At 43.2% G+C, this 18,442-nt stretch overlaps 1 protein-coding gene across 3 annotated transcripts; it reads left to right on the top strand.

The window, feature by feature from the left end:
• The first annotated feature begins 5,998 nt into the window (after positions 1 to 5,998).
• Positions 5,999 to 8,183, top strand: LOC113462684 (UPF0481 protein At3g47200-like). 3 transcript variants are annotated; one of them, XM_026804419.2, is made up of 2 exons: positions 5,999 to 6,300; positions 6,367 to 8,183. In XM_026804419.2, exons 1-2 carry the CDS (start codon positions 6,230 to 6,232, stop codon positions 7,472 to 7,474), a joined length of 1,179 nt encoding a protein of 392 aa, XP_026660220.2. In that variant the 5' UTR covers positions 5,999 to 6,229; the 3' UTR covers positions 7,475 to 8,183. The 3 variants fall into 3 exon arrangements, with proteins under 3 accessions (XP_026660220.2, XP_026660222.2, XP_026660221.2); XM_026804421.2 differs by having other exon boundaries at positions 6,000 to 6,146; XM_026804420.2 differs by having other exon boundaries at positions 6,001 to 6,207.
• Positions 8,184 to 18,442: the final 10,259 nt, after the last annotated feature.

The following is an 18,442-nucleotide window of genomic DNA, read 5'->3' as shown; positions in this document are numbered from 1 at the left end:
AGTAGAGCTTTTGAAAATAGAGCTATTGAAAATACAGCTTTCTGAAATAGAACTTTTATAAAAAAAATATTTACCGTTTGGTAACTAAATTTTTAAAGTGCTGTGGAACTTTAACATGTGTTTGGTAAACAAACTAAGAAAGCACTTTTGGTACGACAAAATGACCATAAAAAATATTGTATAGTATTATACAACAAAGCATAATAAAATATAATATATATTAATACATAAATATACGATATAGTATAATATTACTGTAATGTAATATAATATAGTAATATAATATTATATACTATAACATAATAATTTAATATAATATTAAATTATTTAACATAACATATCAATGTATTATGATATAATGTAATATAATATTATATTTATAGTATAATACAATAGTAAAGGTATAAAATATTATAATTAATAGCATAAAGGTATAAAATATTGGGACTCCTGCACATTTTCATGATTATAAATAGAAATTTTTTGTAATTATTATATTTTATTATAGGTATTTTGGTCAAAAAAGAAAAAAAAATTTATAACTCAAAACATCTTCTCGACGGGGCCCAAAAGTGCTATTTTAAAGAAGCTCCAAGACCAAAAAACTGTTTTAGCTTTCTGGCAAAGCTAAAACAGCTTTCCGAAATTTTTACCAAACACCTCAATTTTATCTAAAAGTGATTTTGGAGGGCGAGAAAGTGCGTTTTGGCCCTCCAAAAGCTCTGCCAAATGGGGCCTAATTGATGGAAGAGGACACTAGGTAGCTAGGGGTCACTCATTTGATTTATCATAGTATAACATAGCTGTATCAATAGCTGAAGTAGTATAGACTGAGCATCAGTCACTCTTTTGATTTATCATTTATTACTTGTGTGTTTCATAATTATTCACATGGCACTTGGAATTTCATACTGAGCAAGTTCTTACGAACTTTATTTAGTTTTCTAATAAATATATAGCATTAGAATCGGAGCGAGGATCAAAATAGCTATATTTTTTTGATGTATTTAGTCCATAATTGAAATTGAAATCAGAATTGGATCACAATGGAATTTGAATACTACGATAATGATTGTTATTGGGCTTCCCCAATCTTTTCTCTAAAAAGGACAAGCGGCTAGCTGTTTTTAATTATCACACGTGGCTGAGTTAGATTGTTTTCGTGAAGGGAATCAGGTGGGTTGATGCTGTTGTGGTTTAATCTTGTTACAAGATTAATATGTAGTCCGCATGTGAGTTGCCATCAAAGGCTGAAGGTTGCGAAGATCGTAGAACAACTTGATTGAAGAAAATTTGCAAATTTGGTGTCATCTAACATGAATCTGATTCTAGCCATGCAAGATGATTCTTAAGATAGGAGCATTGGATACAGACATTAGATGCCTTCTTTATTGATTTAAATTCCCATCATTTATTTGCTTAGGTTTTGTTGTGGAAGTTAGCAATTGGATGAATATTTCCATCTTCTGTAAGTCAATACCTTGTAAATTCTGTTTACAGGGCAGCTCTTAGATGTGTTTCCAAACCTAAGAGCAAGCAATGCATTTGGAAAGTTCTCATTAGGGGGCATTGTTCAAGGTTTCGATGACATCAACATCACCAAATGAGAGTCATTCCCCAAATCTTAATTTTTTTTTCCTGCTCTCCAATATAACCAAAATAATGGTTCTATTTGTCCAGTTGAACTTGAACTAGGTTCATTTGGGAATTAAATATTTGTTGTTAATTTAGTTGCTTTTATCCAGTATAACAAAATAAGTGACAATAACTGAGGAATAATAGTCTTTAATTTTCTGAAATGATCATTTATGTAAATTTTTAATATTTAATATTAAAATTCAAATTTGAAAAAAAAATCAGTAAGATAAATACTTACATTGCAAAATAATGACCAGCTATTCTTGTTATCACTAATTTTTGTTTTGTAAAGTAAGTTCCATAAGGTTTCTTCCTCTCCCTTTTTTTCTATTTTTTTTACTGTTTTAACTTTGCCTGAAATGGCAGATTATCTATCTGATGTCTCTGAATTATCATAATACGCCATGGCAACATTTTGCTTAGAAAGAAGAAAGCATTTGCATTATTTGTATGCCGATATGAAGCTTGATTGTTTCCGAAATCCATGGCTGACCATGTTGGTAATTGCTGCCATTCCCTTCGTTCTCACCTTCATAAATACCTATTATACTGTCTTTTGTTGTTATCACCAATAGATGATGCCACTAGCAGGAATAATAGCTATTATCAGAATAACTAATAGGATTGATCATCTCTGTATCTCACTTGTTGATTTACTTGTGAAGTGTATTTGTTTTTAGTTGAGGGTGACTTTACTATGGTGATTGTTTGGATTCAGAAGCAAGATAGAATGGTGGGTGCACTTCTCGTGCTACAATAATCTAGAGCCAGATGAGAGGGGGTACCTATTTTGTTGCACGGGACTTCTACCGTGAAGCAAATGGAGTTGCGAATTGGGTGGCCTTTTTTCTAGCTTATCTATCTGATCATATATTTTGGACAGATTGTATGCTTGCCCCGAGTGTATTCCGGGATATGTTACATTTATTTTTTTTCAATGTATTTGTGTTCGAACGGATATGCCCAAAACGTGTACTTCTTTTAAGTGTATTTGTCACTTTTCTAAGAAGAAAGTGTGCTTGTGACTTATTTGTCACTTTTCTTTTAAGTGTACGTTCACATCACCGTTAACTAGGTTGGAATCTCAAAACATAGAGTTGTTTTGAAATATGTAAAAGAAAAAGAATCACATCTGAAACAACACTAAAGGCGATTTCACAGGCTTGTATGTAGATCTAAGAATGAGAATATAGATAATAAATTTTAACCACAAAGATACCATAGGGAACAGTAATTATGACAAGTCCATATTAAACCTAAGCCTTAAATCAAGCCTTATTCTCTACTTTTAATGCTGCAACAGAGAGGTCATGTTGTTGGTGGCATGTCAACACTAACATGATCAAAGTTATTTGTGTTGAGGGATGCCCACTAGACCATTTGATGGTCCTATGCAATAAAGACCACTAGATTTAAGGCTAGAAATGGGCCCGAACCACCTGAGTCCTATCGGCCAAGGTAAGCTTCAGCTCAGGCCTTGGACTAGGCGTGAGAATGTATGAATCGGGCTCGGCCGAAAAAAATTTCAGGCCAAGCTTGGGCTAGTGCTCGGCCTGGCCTAAAATGGTCTATGCTCCCCCTCTCTCCCTCCTAATCTCTATTCCCCCTCTCTCCTTCCCAATCTCTCTTTCCTCTATCTCTTCTCTCCTCCATGCTCCCTCTATCTCATTTGTGTTGGAGCTCAAACTAGAAGCTAATCTTCAACCAAGCTCGAGCTCAGACTCAAGTCAGAATTTTAAAAGAAAATTTTAGCCGTAGCCTAGTTTGAAACTCGGTTTCTTTTTCGAACCGAAGCTGCATAGAAGCTAAAAATTTCTTTTTAGAAATTTTTTATTTTCAAAAAGAAAATGACCTATTTTTCTCCTATTGAATCAACATAATTCATCATGCTCCCCTTCAAACGACATATATATGAAATTTCACTGTTGGGCATGCATTCCTAGCCTTTAGATAATTATACATATAATGCAATTATGCAGCAATAATTCATCGCACCATAATAACTCATAATTAATCAAATAATACAGCTATCTAGAACCAAAGAAAACTAAATTTAGAGATTTACAAAGGAATGGGCAAATTTGTCAAAAAGGTGATATTTTACTCTAATAATGACATTATCGTAATCATAGTTAATTATCTTCTTCTTAAGGCCCAAAAGGGTTTGACATCCATGCAGCAACTCTGTTTCAAAGCATATTAGTTATTCCTCAGATCCAGCTTAATGCGAACATTAAAACTTGGTTATCTGAAAGATTGATTCTAATCTCTTCCCATATGAGAAGGAGATGACAATCACGAAACCAGAGGGGATAGAGTGCATCAAATTAATCAGGCGGAAGTATTAATTAAGACTATTCTTAATATGAGAAAAAGGATCGGGACAAATTAGGGACATCAACCTCATCGAATTGAGGGCTAAGTTCCAGCAAGACCATACGTGAGATAGTTGTTGGCCATCTCTTAACAAGCCCTATATGGCGCGGTAGAGAATTCCAACTCGTCAAAGCAACGCTAGAGTAATATATAAAAGCTATATAAGAAATTTATTAAGTCTATATGCTATTTACATGGCATATTGAGGTGACGTGCAACATGATCATAAAATTAACACCCCTATTCCTCTAAGGAAGATAAAAATTGAGAGAAAAAAAAAACTGATGCCGCTGCCAAACCTAGCGAAGAGAAGAGGAAGAGGAAGAGGTGTTAATTTTAGTGCCAAGCTGGATGCCAGCTTAGTAGATCAGGCAAATTATACATTGTTACTTCAGCATATATTACCCAAATGTCAAAACTAGATAACTGGCAAGTGATTGGTATCTAATGAACGTTTTATGTCCCCCACTTGATGGATCAATATGTTCTAATGCAAAAGCGCCAGTTTTTCTTTTTGTTTCCATTACTGACGTGGGACCTAAGGATTTGGACAAGCGGAGACACATCTCCAAAATAGTAGGATGTGTGGAGTTAGATCAATGGTGCTGGCATGCCATGAACGTAGAATTGTTTTTTTGTGCTGAAAATTTAATTCTACAACACGTGCATCACGCAGCGGTACACCATGCCAAACACTTGCTTTTTTTTGGATCATAAATCAAGTACTCATCTCAATAATTGATATCCAGAGATAAATATTTGTGATTGCCTTGGTGTAGCGGTCATGTGATGTATATGCATGTGGTGTAGTATATAACTTGGGCAGCTTGTGTCGGCTCAGAAAAGTTATCGGTCATTATCTTAGTCTTATAAATAGAACACAACGTTAAAAGGGCTATCATGGTGGACCTCTCTGTCAACTCATGTGGGTGACATAACAACTTGTATTTTTACATGCCAATATGATGGTTGATAGCCATTCATTTTCAAGATAGACTGTGTGGCGCCCATCCAAATATGATATCTATCCACAATGGTGGGACTTGAGAAGTTAGACCTAGTGTCGGCATGCCATGGACGTCTCCGAAAGAAGCGATCTTTGTCCATTCTTCCGGTCCCTGGTACGAAGGATGGAAGATATGATTCCAGCCGAATCGAGATTCCGGCGCATGCATCCGATGACGTGGCACTGTTATTTTGTGCTTTTGTCTAACTCTGGTGGGTCAGCCTTCATAAATAGAAGGAACAACGAGACGAGAGCGCCTGGCCCCACCAAGGAAAAATATTTGTTCATTGTAAATTATTGTTCACTTGGCCTCATAAATGTAGCAAATAACGTTACAAGGGTTATTATGGAGACGGACCCCCCTCTCAACTTCATTTGTTGACATACCAGCGCTATTTGACGTGATGAACCTCGAAAAAATTATTGATTGGATCAGATTGATCATTTCAGCAGTAGAATATTAATCTAATAATAAAAAATGCACCATAATTTGACCTCTAAGCAATACAGATCTTGACAAAAGAAGAAATAGAAAAAAAAGAGCGCAATATAGATATATTTATGTGTGCTCCTTTGTAATTATGTTGGTTTTGAGCTGGTAGATTTGGTTCAACCAATATTTTCACCATGAAGCGTGCCATTTAATGGAATAATGTGGTTGGTGTGAAACGTTTAAGTGTCTTGTTTTTGAGTAAATTTTTTGAGTTTTCCTATCATTGCTCTTCAAATAATGGAGCGTCTAAACTTGTTGCCAAAAAAATATAAGGGCACATCAACAAGAATTATTGCTATATTTGGTCGCTCCTTGACCTTTATTTAGAAAACGTGATTCACATATGATGTGACTAAAATTGGATTTGCCAATCGTAAGCCGACATATAGTATAGGAGGGACCAGTTTCAATTGGACTTATTTTTTTGGATCAATCTAAAAAAGGAAAATAAGGAATCAGCTCCAAGTTGGATTCTAAATTTTGGAGTCTCGCTCCCGTGGGACCGGTACTTCTTATCTATAAGAAAAGACTCACGACCGTATGGACGAACACAAACTATGAGCACTCTACTTCCTCTTCTCCTTGGTCTTTCTACATGTTCTGTTCTTTAGAACTTTAGAGGCCTCTTCATCGGTACTTCATCTTCCATCATAGCAGATCAACATCCTCAGACCGGATTGTAGCGGCACAATATGTATTCAGTACTCCGATGACTTATGTTACCATATATGCTTGCTTGTGCTGTGTGGCTCTCCCTTCACATGCTTTCATCCCAGCCAGCTAATATGTGCGGCTCTCCCTTCATCCATTATTTTCCCAGCTAGAGCTAATATCATTTCTGTCCTTCTTACAGCAAAGGCGCGATGGACTCCTCCGAGAAGACCAAAGGAAAGGAGAAGGTGGAGACCATGGAAGTGAGCAAAACCATCAGTTCTGTTGGAGGGGAGCGTAACCCCAGTGCAGCAGGCGGCCTTTCCCCTGGCGATATCCTAGCAACGGACGTTTGGGCCGAAAAAATGCTGGATAAAATCAAAGTCGTCCTTCAGAAGCCACCTAGTTACACTGCATCCAAAAGCATCAGCACAGCTCCTGCAAGCACTGAGGACCGTGACAAGAAGCTTTACGAGCCAAGGGCGGTGGCCATCGGCCCCTACCACCGGAAGGCGGAGAATAATTATTTCAGAATCACAGATGAACACAAACTGTGGTGTGTGAAAGAAGTGATCGTTTTAGCAAAAAAGAAAAAAGAAGAAGTGATCGTCTTTCACCAAAAGTTAAAAGAAGAAGAAGAAGAAGTGATCGGCGAATTCCTCCGCAAATTCGTCGGTAAGATGAAGGAGAGGGAAGAAGATGCTGTGAAGTTTTATCGTAAGCATTATGGGACAGGCTATAACTTCCGCATGGATTCCCAAAGTTTCCTGGAGATGCTAATGCTTGATAGCTGCTTCATCTTGTTTGCGCTTTCATTGCGTTACGATATTGCCAAGGTAATCCCTATTCTGTTTGGCTTAGGCGATATAACATGGGCACCACGTGATATAGTGGAGGCATCGGAACTTGTCAAGACTGACTTGCTGTTGCTCAACAACCAAATCCCTTTCTTTATCCTTGAGGATGTTTTCAAGATGAAAAATGATATTGACCCAACAAAAAAGATGCAGAATGGAGGCACTGAAGGCAACGGCTCAATCAGAAAAGTTGCTTTCGAGTTTTTTAGTTTTCTCGATTTAGGAGGGAACAGTTCGCAAGACACAGAAACTACGGAGGTTGATCATCTGCTTGATTTGTACCACATGTATTTGAAGCCACCGGTGCATCCTGGTCGAAGCTTGCTTGGAGATATTCTTCCATTTATCGATCCACCGCGATCTCTCCCCAGCGCAACAAAGCTCCAACAAAAGTCTGCGGTGAATTTTAAGGTGAAAAAATGGAAGGTGTGCCGCAAAGCGTACTTGACGTAACGACGTGCAAATCTGGAGATATCCAGATGCCGGTCTTGCGCGTCGAAGACCATACCAATATTCTCCTCCATAATCTAATCAGCTTTGAGGAGTCTAAAAGCCACTCGCACATCACAGCCTACGTCGCATTCTTGCATCACATCGTGCGGGGAGAAGAAGACGTGGAGCTGCTTGAGACTAGGAGGGTGTTGGAGCACAGATTGAGCAGCCCTGCGGAGGTGGTCGCTCTCTTCAGGCAATTACATAATGTGATCGATCCTTGTAAGACGCCGGGTTACTTGGCTAGGGTATACGAGGAGGTGAATCGTTGTTGCGACAGCAAGTGGCGCCAACTGTATGCCAATGCGAAGCAACGTTATTGCTCCAATGTATGGCTGAGCATCTCGTTTGTTGCCGGTATCGCTCTGTCAGTTCTCACCCTCATCGAGACCATGTACGCCATCATCGGCTTCTATCAAAGTTGAATGGCACCGCTGCTAGCTAGGAGCAGCGTCTGATGTTATTCTGAATAAATGGTGCATGTATGTAATCCATCGCGTATGATCCGTCCCACTTGTCTCAGATGTAATGTTCTTTCCTGTGTTGTATGCATTGTAAGCTGTCTGATGTCTCTCCCCTAGATTTCAGGGATCCTCCCTCCATCGGGGGAGACGAAGTATTTTTCATCTTCTTTTGGTGTAATAATTGTGGTGGTAGTTACTTGTGTGAATTCTCCCCCTTAATGTAAATTAAGCTTGCAAGTGGAACTTTTTAAGCCGTGTACCTAACTACTTACAGTTTTTCTGTTGTAACTGATGCTGGAACTAATGATGCAGTATTTAACCTTATTTCTGTAAGATATTATTGATTTAAAATGGTTATTAATTATTCCCTATTACTGGCTAAGCGCATTCAAAATAGCTGGCACGATCTCTCAGGAGGGACCGGGCGCGACCCCACCGATCTCCTTGGATGCACGCAGATGGAGAGTGTGCAGGACGGCAATCGGTAAATCCGTCTATTGTTGGTGAGGAAATTCACCATGCTGATGTGCCGCTTTGTGTTGGCTGAAGCTTAGGCGCCCGCGTTAGGTAAAGTTCCGCCAGTTTTAACTTGTTTGCCTTGTGGTTTGGAGAGGAGAGAGAGCGAGAGAGCGAACGAGAGATTTCTCGAGCCCGGTCTAGACCTGACCACGGTTCCGGAACCGCTGATTTCGGTTATGGAACCGCCGGTTCCGGTTCCACAAAAACCTAGAACCTTAACCGGAACTGAAAATAGTCGGTTCGATTCCGGTTCCGGTTCTAGACGGTTCCGGTTCCGGTTATAAAATTTTGAAAAAAAATAGATTGTGTAATTAATTTGAAAAAAAATTTAAATACAAATAAATTGTGTAATTAATAAAAAATGATAATTTGTACCTCATTTTATTATTTACTCATCAATAGAGGGGGGGTCGGTAATTTGGATCCCAAGAATTTGAGTTTGGAACATATATTTTCTTGCCTTTATTTGAGCAGGGGGAAGACATTTTTGATAATTGGATTGGGAAAAATGAAAATATGGGAAGGTTATGAAATGTGTAGAGAATTGGAATAGATTGAATAATTGAGAGAGCGAAAAATTGAGAGAAATTGGAAGATTGAGTTATTGAGTGGTGTGGTGAAAAAATTGATTTGGAGAGGTATATATAGTGTTGGGGATAATTTTCGTTTCCCAAAATGCCCCTCAAACTAGCCGTTTTTAGTTGTTAGGAGGGGTAAAATAGTCTTTTTCGGTTCGAACCGGAACCGAACCACCGGTTCCGATTTCGGTTCCGGTTCCATCAAACCTGAAACCTTAACCGAACCGTATTCCTTAAGGTTCCGGTTCGGTTAAGAACCGTGAGACATGGTTCTGATTCCGGTCCGGTTCACCGGTTCGGTTCCGGTCCGGTTCCCCGGTTAGAACCGAACCTTGGTCAGGTCTAGCCCGGTCCTTATCTCACAACAACTAATGGTCCCCTAAGCACGGTTTCACTTAGTTAGCCCACTAGCATAATTTACAACAAATTAATATTATTATATTATGCTAATTTTTTATGCAAGCATCATAAGTATGTTTTCATTGATTAGAAAAAATATAGAACACCTCGATCTCAGGCCAGACTGACCTCTATGACCCCGGACATGAGCTAAGGTACCACTTTGACTCCAATCGAAGAGTCGCCAGCCGAGGAGAACCATCAGTACGCGTCGACCATGGCTGATAGCCCTAACAATCGATAACTCTCGCAATTTGCAATTGTGGCAGCCCTATATCCCGTATTAGACCTGTGTCGCACTTTGCCCACATGGACTGACCCGCACCATGGCCGTACCACTGACTGCTGCCTGGCATCATTGCATGTTACATCGCCCTAGGTAACGACAAAACTGGCTTTCCTATATAAAAGGGGCAACGCAGAAAACTTAAGGTACACGTAGAATAAGCGCTCACAATTACTCACAGAGACCACTTTGAGATCTCTCTCTTCTACACTGTTGCCTCATTATTCTAACTTAGGTATTGGAGGGTCCCCGCCAGAAACTTTCCAGCAAGTAGACTTCTAGCAGACTATCGAGCGGAGGAGACCAGTGCCCGGCGCCTCAATTAAATATGTGATGATCTTCCATCATAGCAGATCGATTAACGTTCTCTTCGTCATTAGATCATCACACTGGATTTAGTAGCACAATATGTATTCAATGCTCAGATGACTTATGTTACCATATATGCTTGCTTGTGTGGGATGAAATTAAGCCAGCTAATTAAAACTATATGCTTGCTTGGCTGGGATGAAAGCATATTCATTGCTCCGATGCCTTATGTTGCCATATATATATATATATATGCTTGCTTGCATGCTATCTCTCCCCCTTCACATATTATCATGCCAGCGAGCTGATATGTGCGTCTCTGGCCCTTTATCTATTATTTTCCCAGCTAGAGCTAATAGCATCTCCAACCTTCTTACAGCATAGGCGCGATGGATGGGGGATATGTTGCACTTTTTTCCTCCGAGGAGGCCAAAGGAAAGGAGAAGGTGGAGACCATGGAAGCGAGCAAAACCATCAGCGCTGTTGAAGGAGAGGATACACTACAAAAAACTTGGACGTTAGCGACGCTTGTTTTGGCTATTAGCGACGCTTTTAAGCGTCGGTAGAAACCATCCCGACGCTTTTCAAAATGTCGGTAAAGCGTCGCCTATGCTACAGTGGAAAAAATATTTTCCGACGGTTTCAAAAGTGTCGCTAATTCTAATTTAGCGACGCTTTTAAGCGTCGCTCTTTGCCGACACTTTAAAGCGTCGCGAATTACCGACGTTTTAAAGCATCGCAAATTACCACTTGCCAAGAAAGTTACCATTTGCAGTCTGCATCTTCTCCTCAATTTAGAAATACAAACAACCTCCCCGATCGGTAACTTCATTCCATCCGTACGGAGTGGTTGGATTTGGCTATATAAACAGTTTTTTTCAGACCGCCGATGTGGGACTAAAATGAGGTGGTTTTTTGGCTTTCGATGACGCCTTTAACGATGCTTTTAAGCGTCATTATTTAACAACGCTAAAAAGCGTCGTTAAAAGTGTCGTCAATTACATATTAACTTCAACGACGCTTTTAAGCGTCGTCATTAGCCGATGCTTTTAAAAAGCGTCGGCAAATGTTGACGGGAAAAAATTTTTGCCGACGCTTGGAATAAGCGTCGGCAAATAAGAGTCAGTAATTGTTTTTTTTTGTGTAGTGATAACTCCAGTGCAGCAGGCGGCCCTTCCCCTGGCGATATCGGAGCAAATGCAAGCCGAAGGGACGAAGCAACGGACGTTTGGGTGAAAAAAATGCAGGATAGAATCGATGTCATCCTTCAAAAGCCTTAAAATTACACTGCATCATCCAAAAGCATCAGCACAGTTCCTGCACGCGCCGAGGACCGTGGCAAGAAGCTTTACGAGCCAAGGGCGGCGGTGGCCATCGGGCCCTACCACCGGGAGACGGGGGATAATTATTTCAGCCTCACAGATGAGTACAAGCTGTGGTGTGTGAGACATGTAATCGGCGATACTTACAAACGAGACCTCGGTAAATTCCTCGCTAAGATGAAGGAGAGGGAAGAAGATGCTTTGAAGTTTTATCGTAAGCGTTATGGGACAGACTACCTCGGCATGTGTCACGCCCCGAACCCAGCACCCGAGTTTAGGACGTGACCGGCCGCATGAGCTCTAGAGCAGTGCCCTAAAGATCATGCAAGGCCTATGATTAACAAAATTTCCAATAAATCCATAATTAATTTAATAATTCAAATAGACAAATCTGACATGTCCAAATAAACAAATTAGTTCGATTACAAGATCTTCAAATATTCATCGACATCAAAGAAGAATAAACAAACTAACTAACTAATGACTCTGGTACTCACACTCTGCGCCCATCCTATCCAAATCTATGCATCCTGCAACTCTGATAAAGAAAAAGAAGAAGAAGGGGTGAGCTTTACAGCCCAGTAAGAATCCCTACACATCCATACCAATACAATAATAATATGAATTTGAAAACTACGACCAATCGATGCACATTTCATGAAATCATAAACAGTTTCCAAAAAACTCAAATAATCAATATAATTATGTACATCAAACATCAATGAAAGTCCATAATTATACATCAAACATCAATGAAAGTCCAGCCACATAAGAATGATATAGTATATAATAGCTTATAAATTATTATGACTGTTTTCAATGCTTTTTCTTTCTATTCTATGTTAACTTGATCCGGATCAATTATCTTTCCGACTTTGGGCTACATCCCAGTCACGTTTCCAGCCCGTGACGGGGCAATCGATAGTATCACATTTCCGGCCTGTGACGGGACAATCGATGGTATCACATTTCCAGCCTGTGATGGGGCAATCGATGGTATCCCATTTCCAGCCTGTGACGGGGCAATCGATAATATCACATTTTTTAGCCTGTGATGGGTAATCAATACTAACGAGATAAGCCCAAAGTCCCTACTCATTTAACCAATTCACATACACACATCAATTTCTTTTTTCCATCTTATATCCGGCCTAGACTAACCATGGTCACGTTTCCGGCCCGTGACAGGGCAATCGATATAACATGGTTAGTCCATACCACTACATTCATAAATTCAATTATGCAGGTATAAATTATACACATACATGCATCCATCATACTACCAATCTCAAGTCAACACGATCAAAATATAATTAAATATAAAACTATTTTTGCTTTGTCTGGATCATAGCATATCAAACATATATAATGCAAAAATATTTTTATCATGTAGGATTGGCGTACAAGGATTCTTACCCTTTGTTGAAAACTCAGACAACTAATCACCCGCCCTCACGGCGATCTATGAACCGGAATGCGCAGGACTCCGCTCAGCGTCCTCTCGTCCAATAGATTGTCGCCCTACAGAACCAAATCATCATTAAAATTTATCAAAGATATATGATAATCTAGGACCCCTGTTTGATTCCTCTAAAGGGTCCTCTAAGATCTAACATCCCAGGACTTTCTAGAGTCCACAAAGCAATGCTCTCCCCAGATCCATGTGTAGAGAAAGAACCCAACTAGAGAGAGAGGGAAATATAATAAGAGAAAGGGAATTGGAAAGACCCTTTCTCTTTCCCTCTTCTTCCTTCTTCCCGACGGAAAGGGGAGAAGGGGGTTCGGCAGTAGGTGGCCCACGGCTGGCGACGCTCCATGGTCGTCGGCCTGTGGCGTGCCGGCGGTGCCACGCCCGGCGACGGCTGGCCGGAGCGGAAGAGGAGAAGGCCGAATAGGGTTCGGCTTTCCCCATTCAGTCCAGCGGCTTCCCGGCTACAATCCCCAAGAGGTAATGGCCAAAGACGATAGAGGAGGAGGAGAAGGTGCTCACCTTGCCTCCGGCGAGGTCCTCCCGATCGGATTGACGGCGAACGGTCCGATCCCTCCTGCGGCAAGGTAGAACTCCAATCTCCCTTCTCTTTTTTTTTTGTGTGTGGAAACCTCTCGGCTGATGCCCTAGGAAGAGAAGGGAGGGGATCCTAGCCTGATATGGTAGGGTTTTATCACCCTATAACCTCCCTTCCAATGGATTCGGGAGGAGGGGAGAAGGATTCGAAAACAGGGGAGGGAGGGCATTTCAATCGGGAGACTCCCTCCCCCTTTTTGACGTGTTGGGCCGCCCTTGCTCAGAGGCCGACCCAAACCCAAATGGGGGCCTTTACAGCATGGATCCCCAAAGTTTTCTGGAGATGCTAATGCTTGATAGCTGCTTCATCTTGCTTGCGCTTTCATTTCATTACGATCTTGCCTATGTATTTCGTGAGTTTATGACGGTGGGCTCGAGAAACTACGGAGGTTCATCATTTGCTTCATTTGTACCACATGTATTCGGAGCCACCGGTGCATCTTGGTGCAAACATTCTGGAAGATATTCTTCCACATATCGATCCACAGCGATCTCTCCCCAGCGCAACAGAGCTCCAAGGAAGTCTACGGTGAATTTTAAGGTGAAAAAAATGATAGGTGTGCCGCAAAGCGTACTCGACGTAACGGCGCGCAAATCTGGAGATATCCAGATGCCGGCATTGCGCGTCGATGACCATACCAATATTCTCCTCCATAATCTAATCAGCCTTGAGGAGTCTCTTGGCATCATGGGCTCGTACATCACAGCCTACGCCGCATTCTTGGGTCACATCGTGCGGAGAGAAGAGATGTGGAGCTGCTTGAAACTAGTAGGCGGAGGTGGTCGCCCTCTTCAGGCAATTAATTACATAATGTGATCGGTCGTTATAAGACGCCGGGTTACCTGGCTAAGTTATAAAGGGAGCAGCAGGGGCATCCATTTACTAGCGTGGGACACGATTTGCCAATAGTGTGGCGGATTGGATGGCATCCTATGCTGCTCGTCATTCTGAAGATTAGAAAACCATACTTTTGTTTTAGCTCTATTGCAGTGTATTTTAGTGTCTGACTTTGTAGGCTGTATCCATGTTCATTGTGTGTGAGCCGCTAATGTAACAAAAAAAAAAAAAAATGGGTATACAAGAAGGTACGGGTTGTTACAACTACAAGTGGCGTAGAATGTATGCCGTTATTGCTTTAATGTATGGGCGAGCCTCTCGTTTGTGGCCGCATTAGTTCTCACCTTCCTCAGCACCATCTACGCCATCATCGGCTTCTATCAAAACTGAATGGCACCGCTGCTAGCAGCTAGGAATAGCGTCTGATATTATTCTGAATGTGCTATGACCGCTGCTGGCAGCTAGGAACAGCTAGAATCCTGATCCATCGGTTCAAATAATGGATCAAGCCAAACCTAATCAAGTCACATCATCGATTACCCCAGCAGCCTCCGATCGAAACTACACCTTTCTGATAATTATTATAAACATTATTTTATCTCAAAAAAATACTTTTAATTTTTTATTCAATAAAATAATATATTTCTTGTAATTGTGTGATCAAATGAAGGGAATTAAATTTCTAAAATCAATATTATTTTATTAAAAAGAAAGTAGAAGTAAATATAATGGTCCTTGTTATAGCAGTCCACTAATGGGAAATATTGGGATATAATAGAAAATAATAGTTATTATATTTTTATATTATTTAATTTAATAGTGTAATTGGAGACGGTCGAAACCGTTATTATGGTTATAACGCTGTTATTAAACCATGGATGAGACCGGGCCCACCTCGTCACCGTCTAGTGCTGGTGACGAGGAGATCGGATACGTCATGTGGACGGTCCTGATCGTCTGACCTCGAACGGTGTGCCGCCGCTTAGGGGTGTTGGGCGTATTATTCCTGGGCGTCTCTTTCTCAACAAATTACCCTCGTCTTTCCGATTAAATAACGAGCGCTCTCACAGATTTTAGCCCAAGGAGGCATAATGTGTCTTCTCCGGGTAAAAAGACGAAAGTGGGAAGGGAAGCATAGACGACTTTCAAAAACTTTTTATATTCAATAATAAATTATAGTAAGAAAAAGTATGGTAGGTGTAATGGGAATTATGTATAATAATAGCAAAGTCATGGAAAAGGTAGTGCCTAATGGGTTTTCATTTTATTTTTTATCAGAGAATGCTCTCCCTTTTTATTATTCTCTTTTAGCATCCCATCATTGTTTCCCATTTCTATTGCCCACTTTGAATTGTTAGTATAAATGCGGCTATTCCAAGGAAACTTTATTAAATGAACGTATGTTCTTGATAATATTATATTATTGATGCACTTTTATGATTCTGCGATAACTATAAAGATGGGATGTTTTGTAAAATCGATCACCATAATTCTATTATTAATGCACCATAATTTTATTTTTTTGAGACTTGGATTGTTTTTTTTTTCTATGGGCCAAAAAATTTGTTTCTACATTTCCGGACCAAAATATCCCTACCACTTCATCTTAAAATATGGGAAGAAAAAATATGAAGTGAGATGAATATGTACAATCTATATAAACTAAAATATAGGAGAAAAGAAGAGCTTATGAGGGAAGAGAAAAAGCTCTTTTCTCTCTTGCTCGCCGTCCACCATCGTCTACCACTTACCATCCAACCGCCCCCTACAGCTGCTGATGATCCTCACGTCATTCATGATAGTTGGTGTTATGGGGGAATTGAGCCGCCATGCCCCACGTGATCGGCACGCGTATCCAGGAAAGCTACAGCTGCCCTATGATCCAGCACTCCGACCCCGAGTCGGACCTCCTCGGCTCCGCAGCCCGACCCCGGGTCGGCTGCCCTATGATCCAGCACTCCGACCCCGAGTCGGACCTCCCCGGCTTCGCAGCCCGACCCCGGGTCGGCTGCCCTATGATCCAGCATTCCGACCCCGAGTCGGAGATCTTTTGATAACGACAGGCTATTCTCCAGAGGCACGCCGCGGCCTCCTGCTCCACTACTCCCTGCAACGGCTGTACCCGATGCTGCCCACGATCTCCTGTATCGACCGTACAAAGCGGAGCTCCACTACGCCCTGCCATGACCGTACCCGGCGCTGCTCCACGACGCCCCGTAACGGCCATGTCAGTGGCCATTCTATCGTGCCCCACGACGACAAACCCCCCTGAGAGACCTCCCAGCCAGGTATATATGCGGCTGGGGGGAGAAGGGGGGGGGGTAAGCAATACCTCCCAGAGCACTCTCTCCCACTTGTGATTATCATCTCTCCTCCTCCAATCTCCTCTGACTTGACCGTCGGAGGGCCATCACCACCCTGGTGGTGGTGCAAGGCTTGTTTGCAGGTTCCTTGGCGGAAGGTGGAGCGCAACCAGCACCAACCAAGACAACTCAGGCGGAACCCCGTTCACACCGTCGTGTCAATCGTTCTCGGTTTGGACCACCAGCAACAGTTGGCGCTAGAAGGAGGGCCGAATCTCAGAACGATCGTAATGGCACGGCGAGGTGGTCGCGGAGCTTCCAATGCTTCCGGTCGCGGAGCCTCTCGCGCCTCTGGCCGGGAGGCTGCTGCGTCCCCAACACACTCTCAGCAGCATTCCACCGCTTCTCCTCCCATTCAGACGGTCGAACCTGCTCAGTTCGACCAGCTAGCCCAGCAGGTTCGCACCCTCGCGGAGGCAGTGCAGAATCTGCAGGGTGTGATCTCTCGGGTGCCGCAGCGGGCTCAGGAGCCGCTGCTCCCCGAGCACTCGCCTCTTCCTCACAACCCGCGCTCCTTCCTCTCCCATGGAGAGGAGCACCGGCGCGGGGAGGATTCTCGAGTGCGGTCCATTCTGCCAGGACCTTCTCATCGGAGCTGCGCGGGGTACGAGAGGCGGACCCGGGCGCGTTCTCAGACACCCCAGTCCTCGAGGGGCCCGCACTCCAGTCGGTCCCCCTCGCGCCGCTCCTTGTCTCCCACCCACCGGTCGCGCTCCCTGGACCGGCGGGTGGACGATCTCCACAGACAGCTCCAGGTCCTGAAGGGCCACTCCAAAGATCCCTTCGCCGACTTGGAAATCTCCTCCCAGCCGGCGCTTGCCTCAAGGATCCTGCGAACCCTAAACCCGCCGGGGTTCAAAATGCCGGCGATCGAACCCTACGACGGGGCGGCGGACCCACGGGACCACGTGGAGAGTTTCAGGACTCTTATGCTCCTCCATGGAGCATCGGATCCTCTCCTCTGCAAGGCCTTCCCGGCGACCCTCCGCGGCCCGGCAAGGGCGTGGTTCGCCGGCCTGGAGGCTAATTCCATCCAGTCCTTCCACCAGTTCACCCGTCTCTTCATCAGCCATTTCGCCGTCAGTAGCCGGCGAAGACTGGTCTCCGACTCCCTCTTCGATGTCCGGCAGAACGAGGGAGAGAGCCTGCGGGATTATCTCACCCGCTTCAACAAGGCAACACTGGAGGTCCGGAATTTGAGCCAGGAGGTGGCTCTCTCAGCCCTGAAGCGAGGCTTCCGGAAGGGCAGACTCACCTTCTCCCTGGACAAACGTCTGCCGCGGAGCTTCCCGGAGCTGTTGTCTCGGGCAAACCAGTATGCAGACGCCGAGGAGGCAGCCTCCCACCGGAACAAGGAGGCCGCCGAAGCCCCTCTAAAGCCCGGGAAGAAAAGGCGAAAAGAGGCACCCCAGAGGAGGAGCCCGACGCCTCAACGCCGGCGCAGAAGCCCGTCACCAGCAAGGAACCACGGCGCCACACGCCCTCGTTCTCCGCACCGACGCTTCAACCGGTACACCCCACTCCTGGCCCCCCGGGCCCAGATCCTCATGGAGGTCAAGGGGCGGGAGGACCTCCCGGTCCCGAGGCAGATGAAGAAGATCCCTGGGAGGAAGCCTTCTCGGGCGTACTGTGAGTACCACCGAGACCACGGCCACGATACCGAAGACTGCTTCCAGCTTCGGGACGAGATCGAGGCTCTCATTCGCCGAGGACGTCTCGGTCGATATGTAAACGACCGACGTCCCCCCGCAGACCCGCGTCCAGCCGACCCGGCCCCTCAGGAGCC

Source organism: Phoenix dactylifera, unplaced genomic scaffold (genome assembly GCF_009389715.1).
Source record: "Phoenix dactylifera cultivar Barhee BC4 unplaced genomic scaffold, palm_55x_up_171113_PBpolish2nd_filt_p 000152F, whole genome shotgun sequence".
NCBI classification, from domain to species: domain Eukaryota; kingdom Viridiplantae; phylum Streptophyta; class Magnoliopsida; order Arecales; family Arecaceae; genus Phoenix; species Phoenix dactylifera.
Note: the sequence above shows the minus strand (reverse complement) of the source record. Positions and strands in the feature narration are given on the sequence as shown.

Excerpts from the sequence above, each read along its gene's own strand:
- LOC113462684 (XM_026804419.2), top strand. The coding sequence starts at position 6,230 with ATGTTACCATATATGCTTGCTTGTGCTGTGTGGCTCTCCCTTCACATG. Across the intron at positions 6,301-6,366 it reads TCATCCCAGCCAGCTAATAT|CAAAGGCGCGATGGACTCCT; the intron begins GTGCGGCTCTCC and ends TCCTTCTTACAG.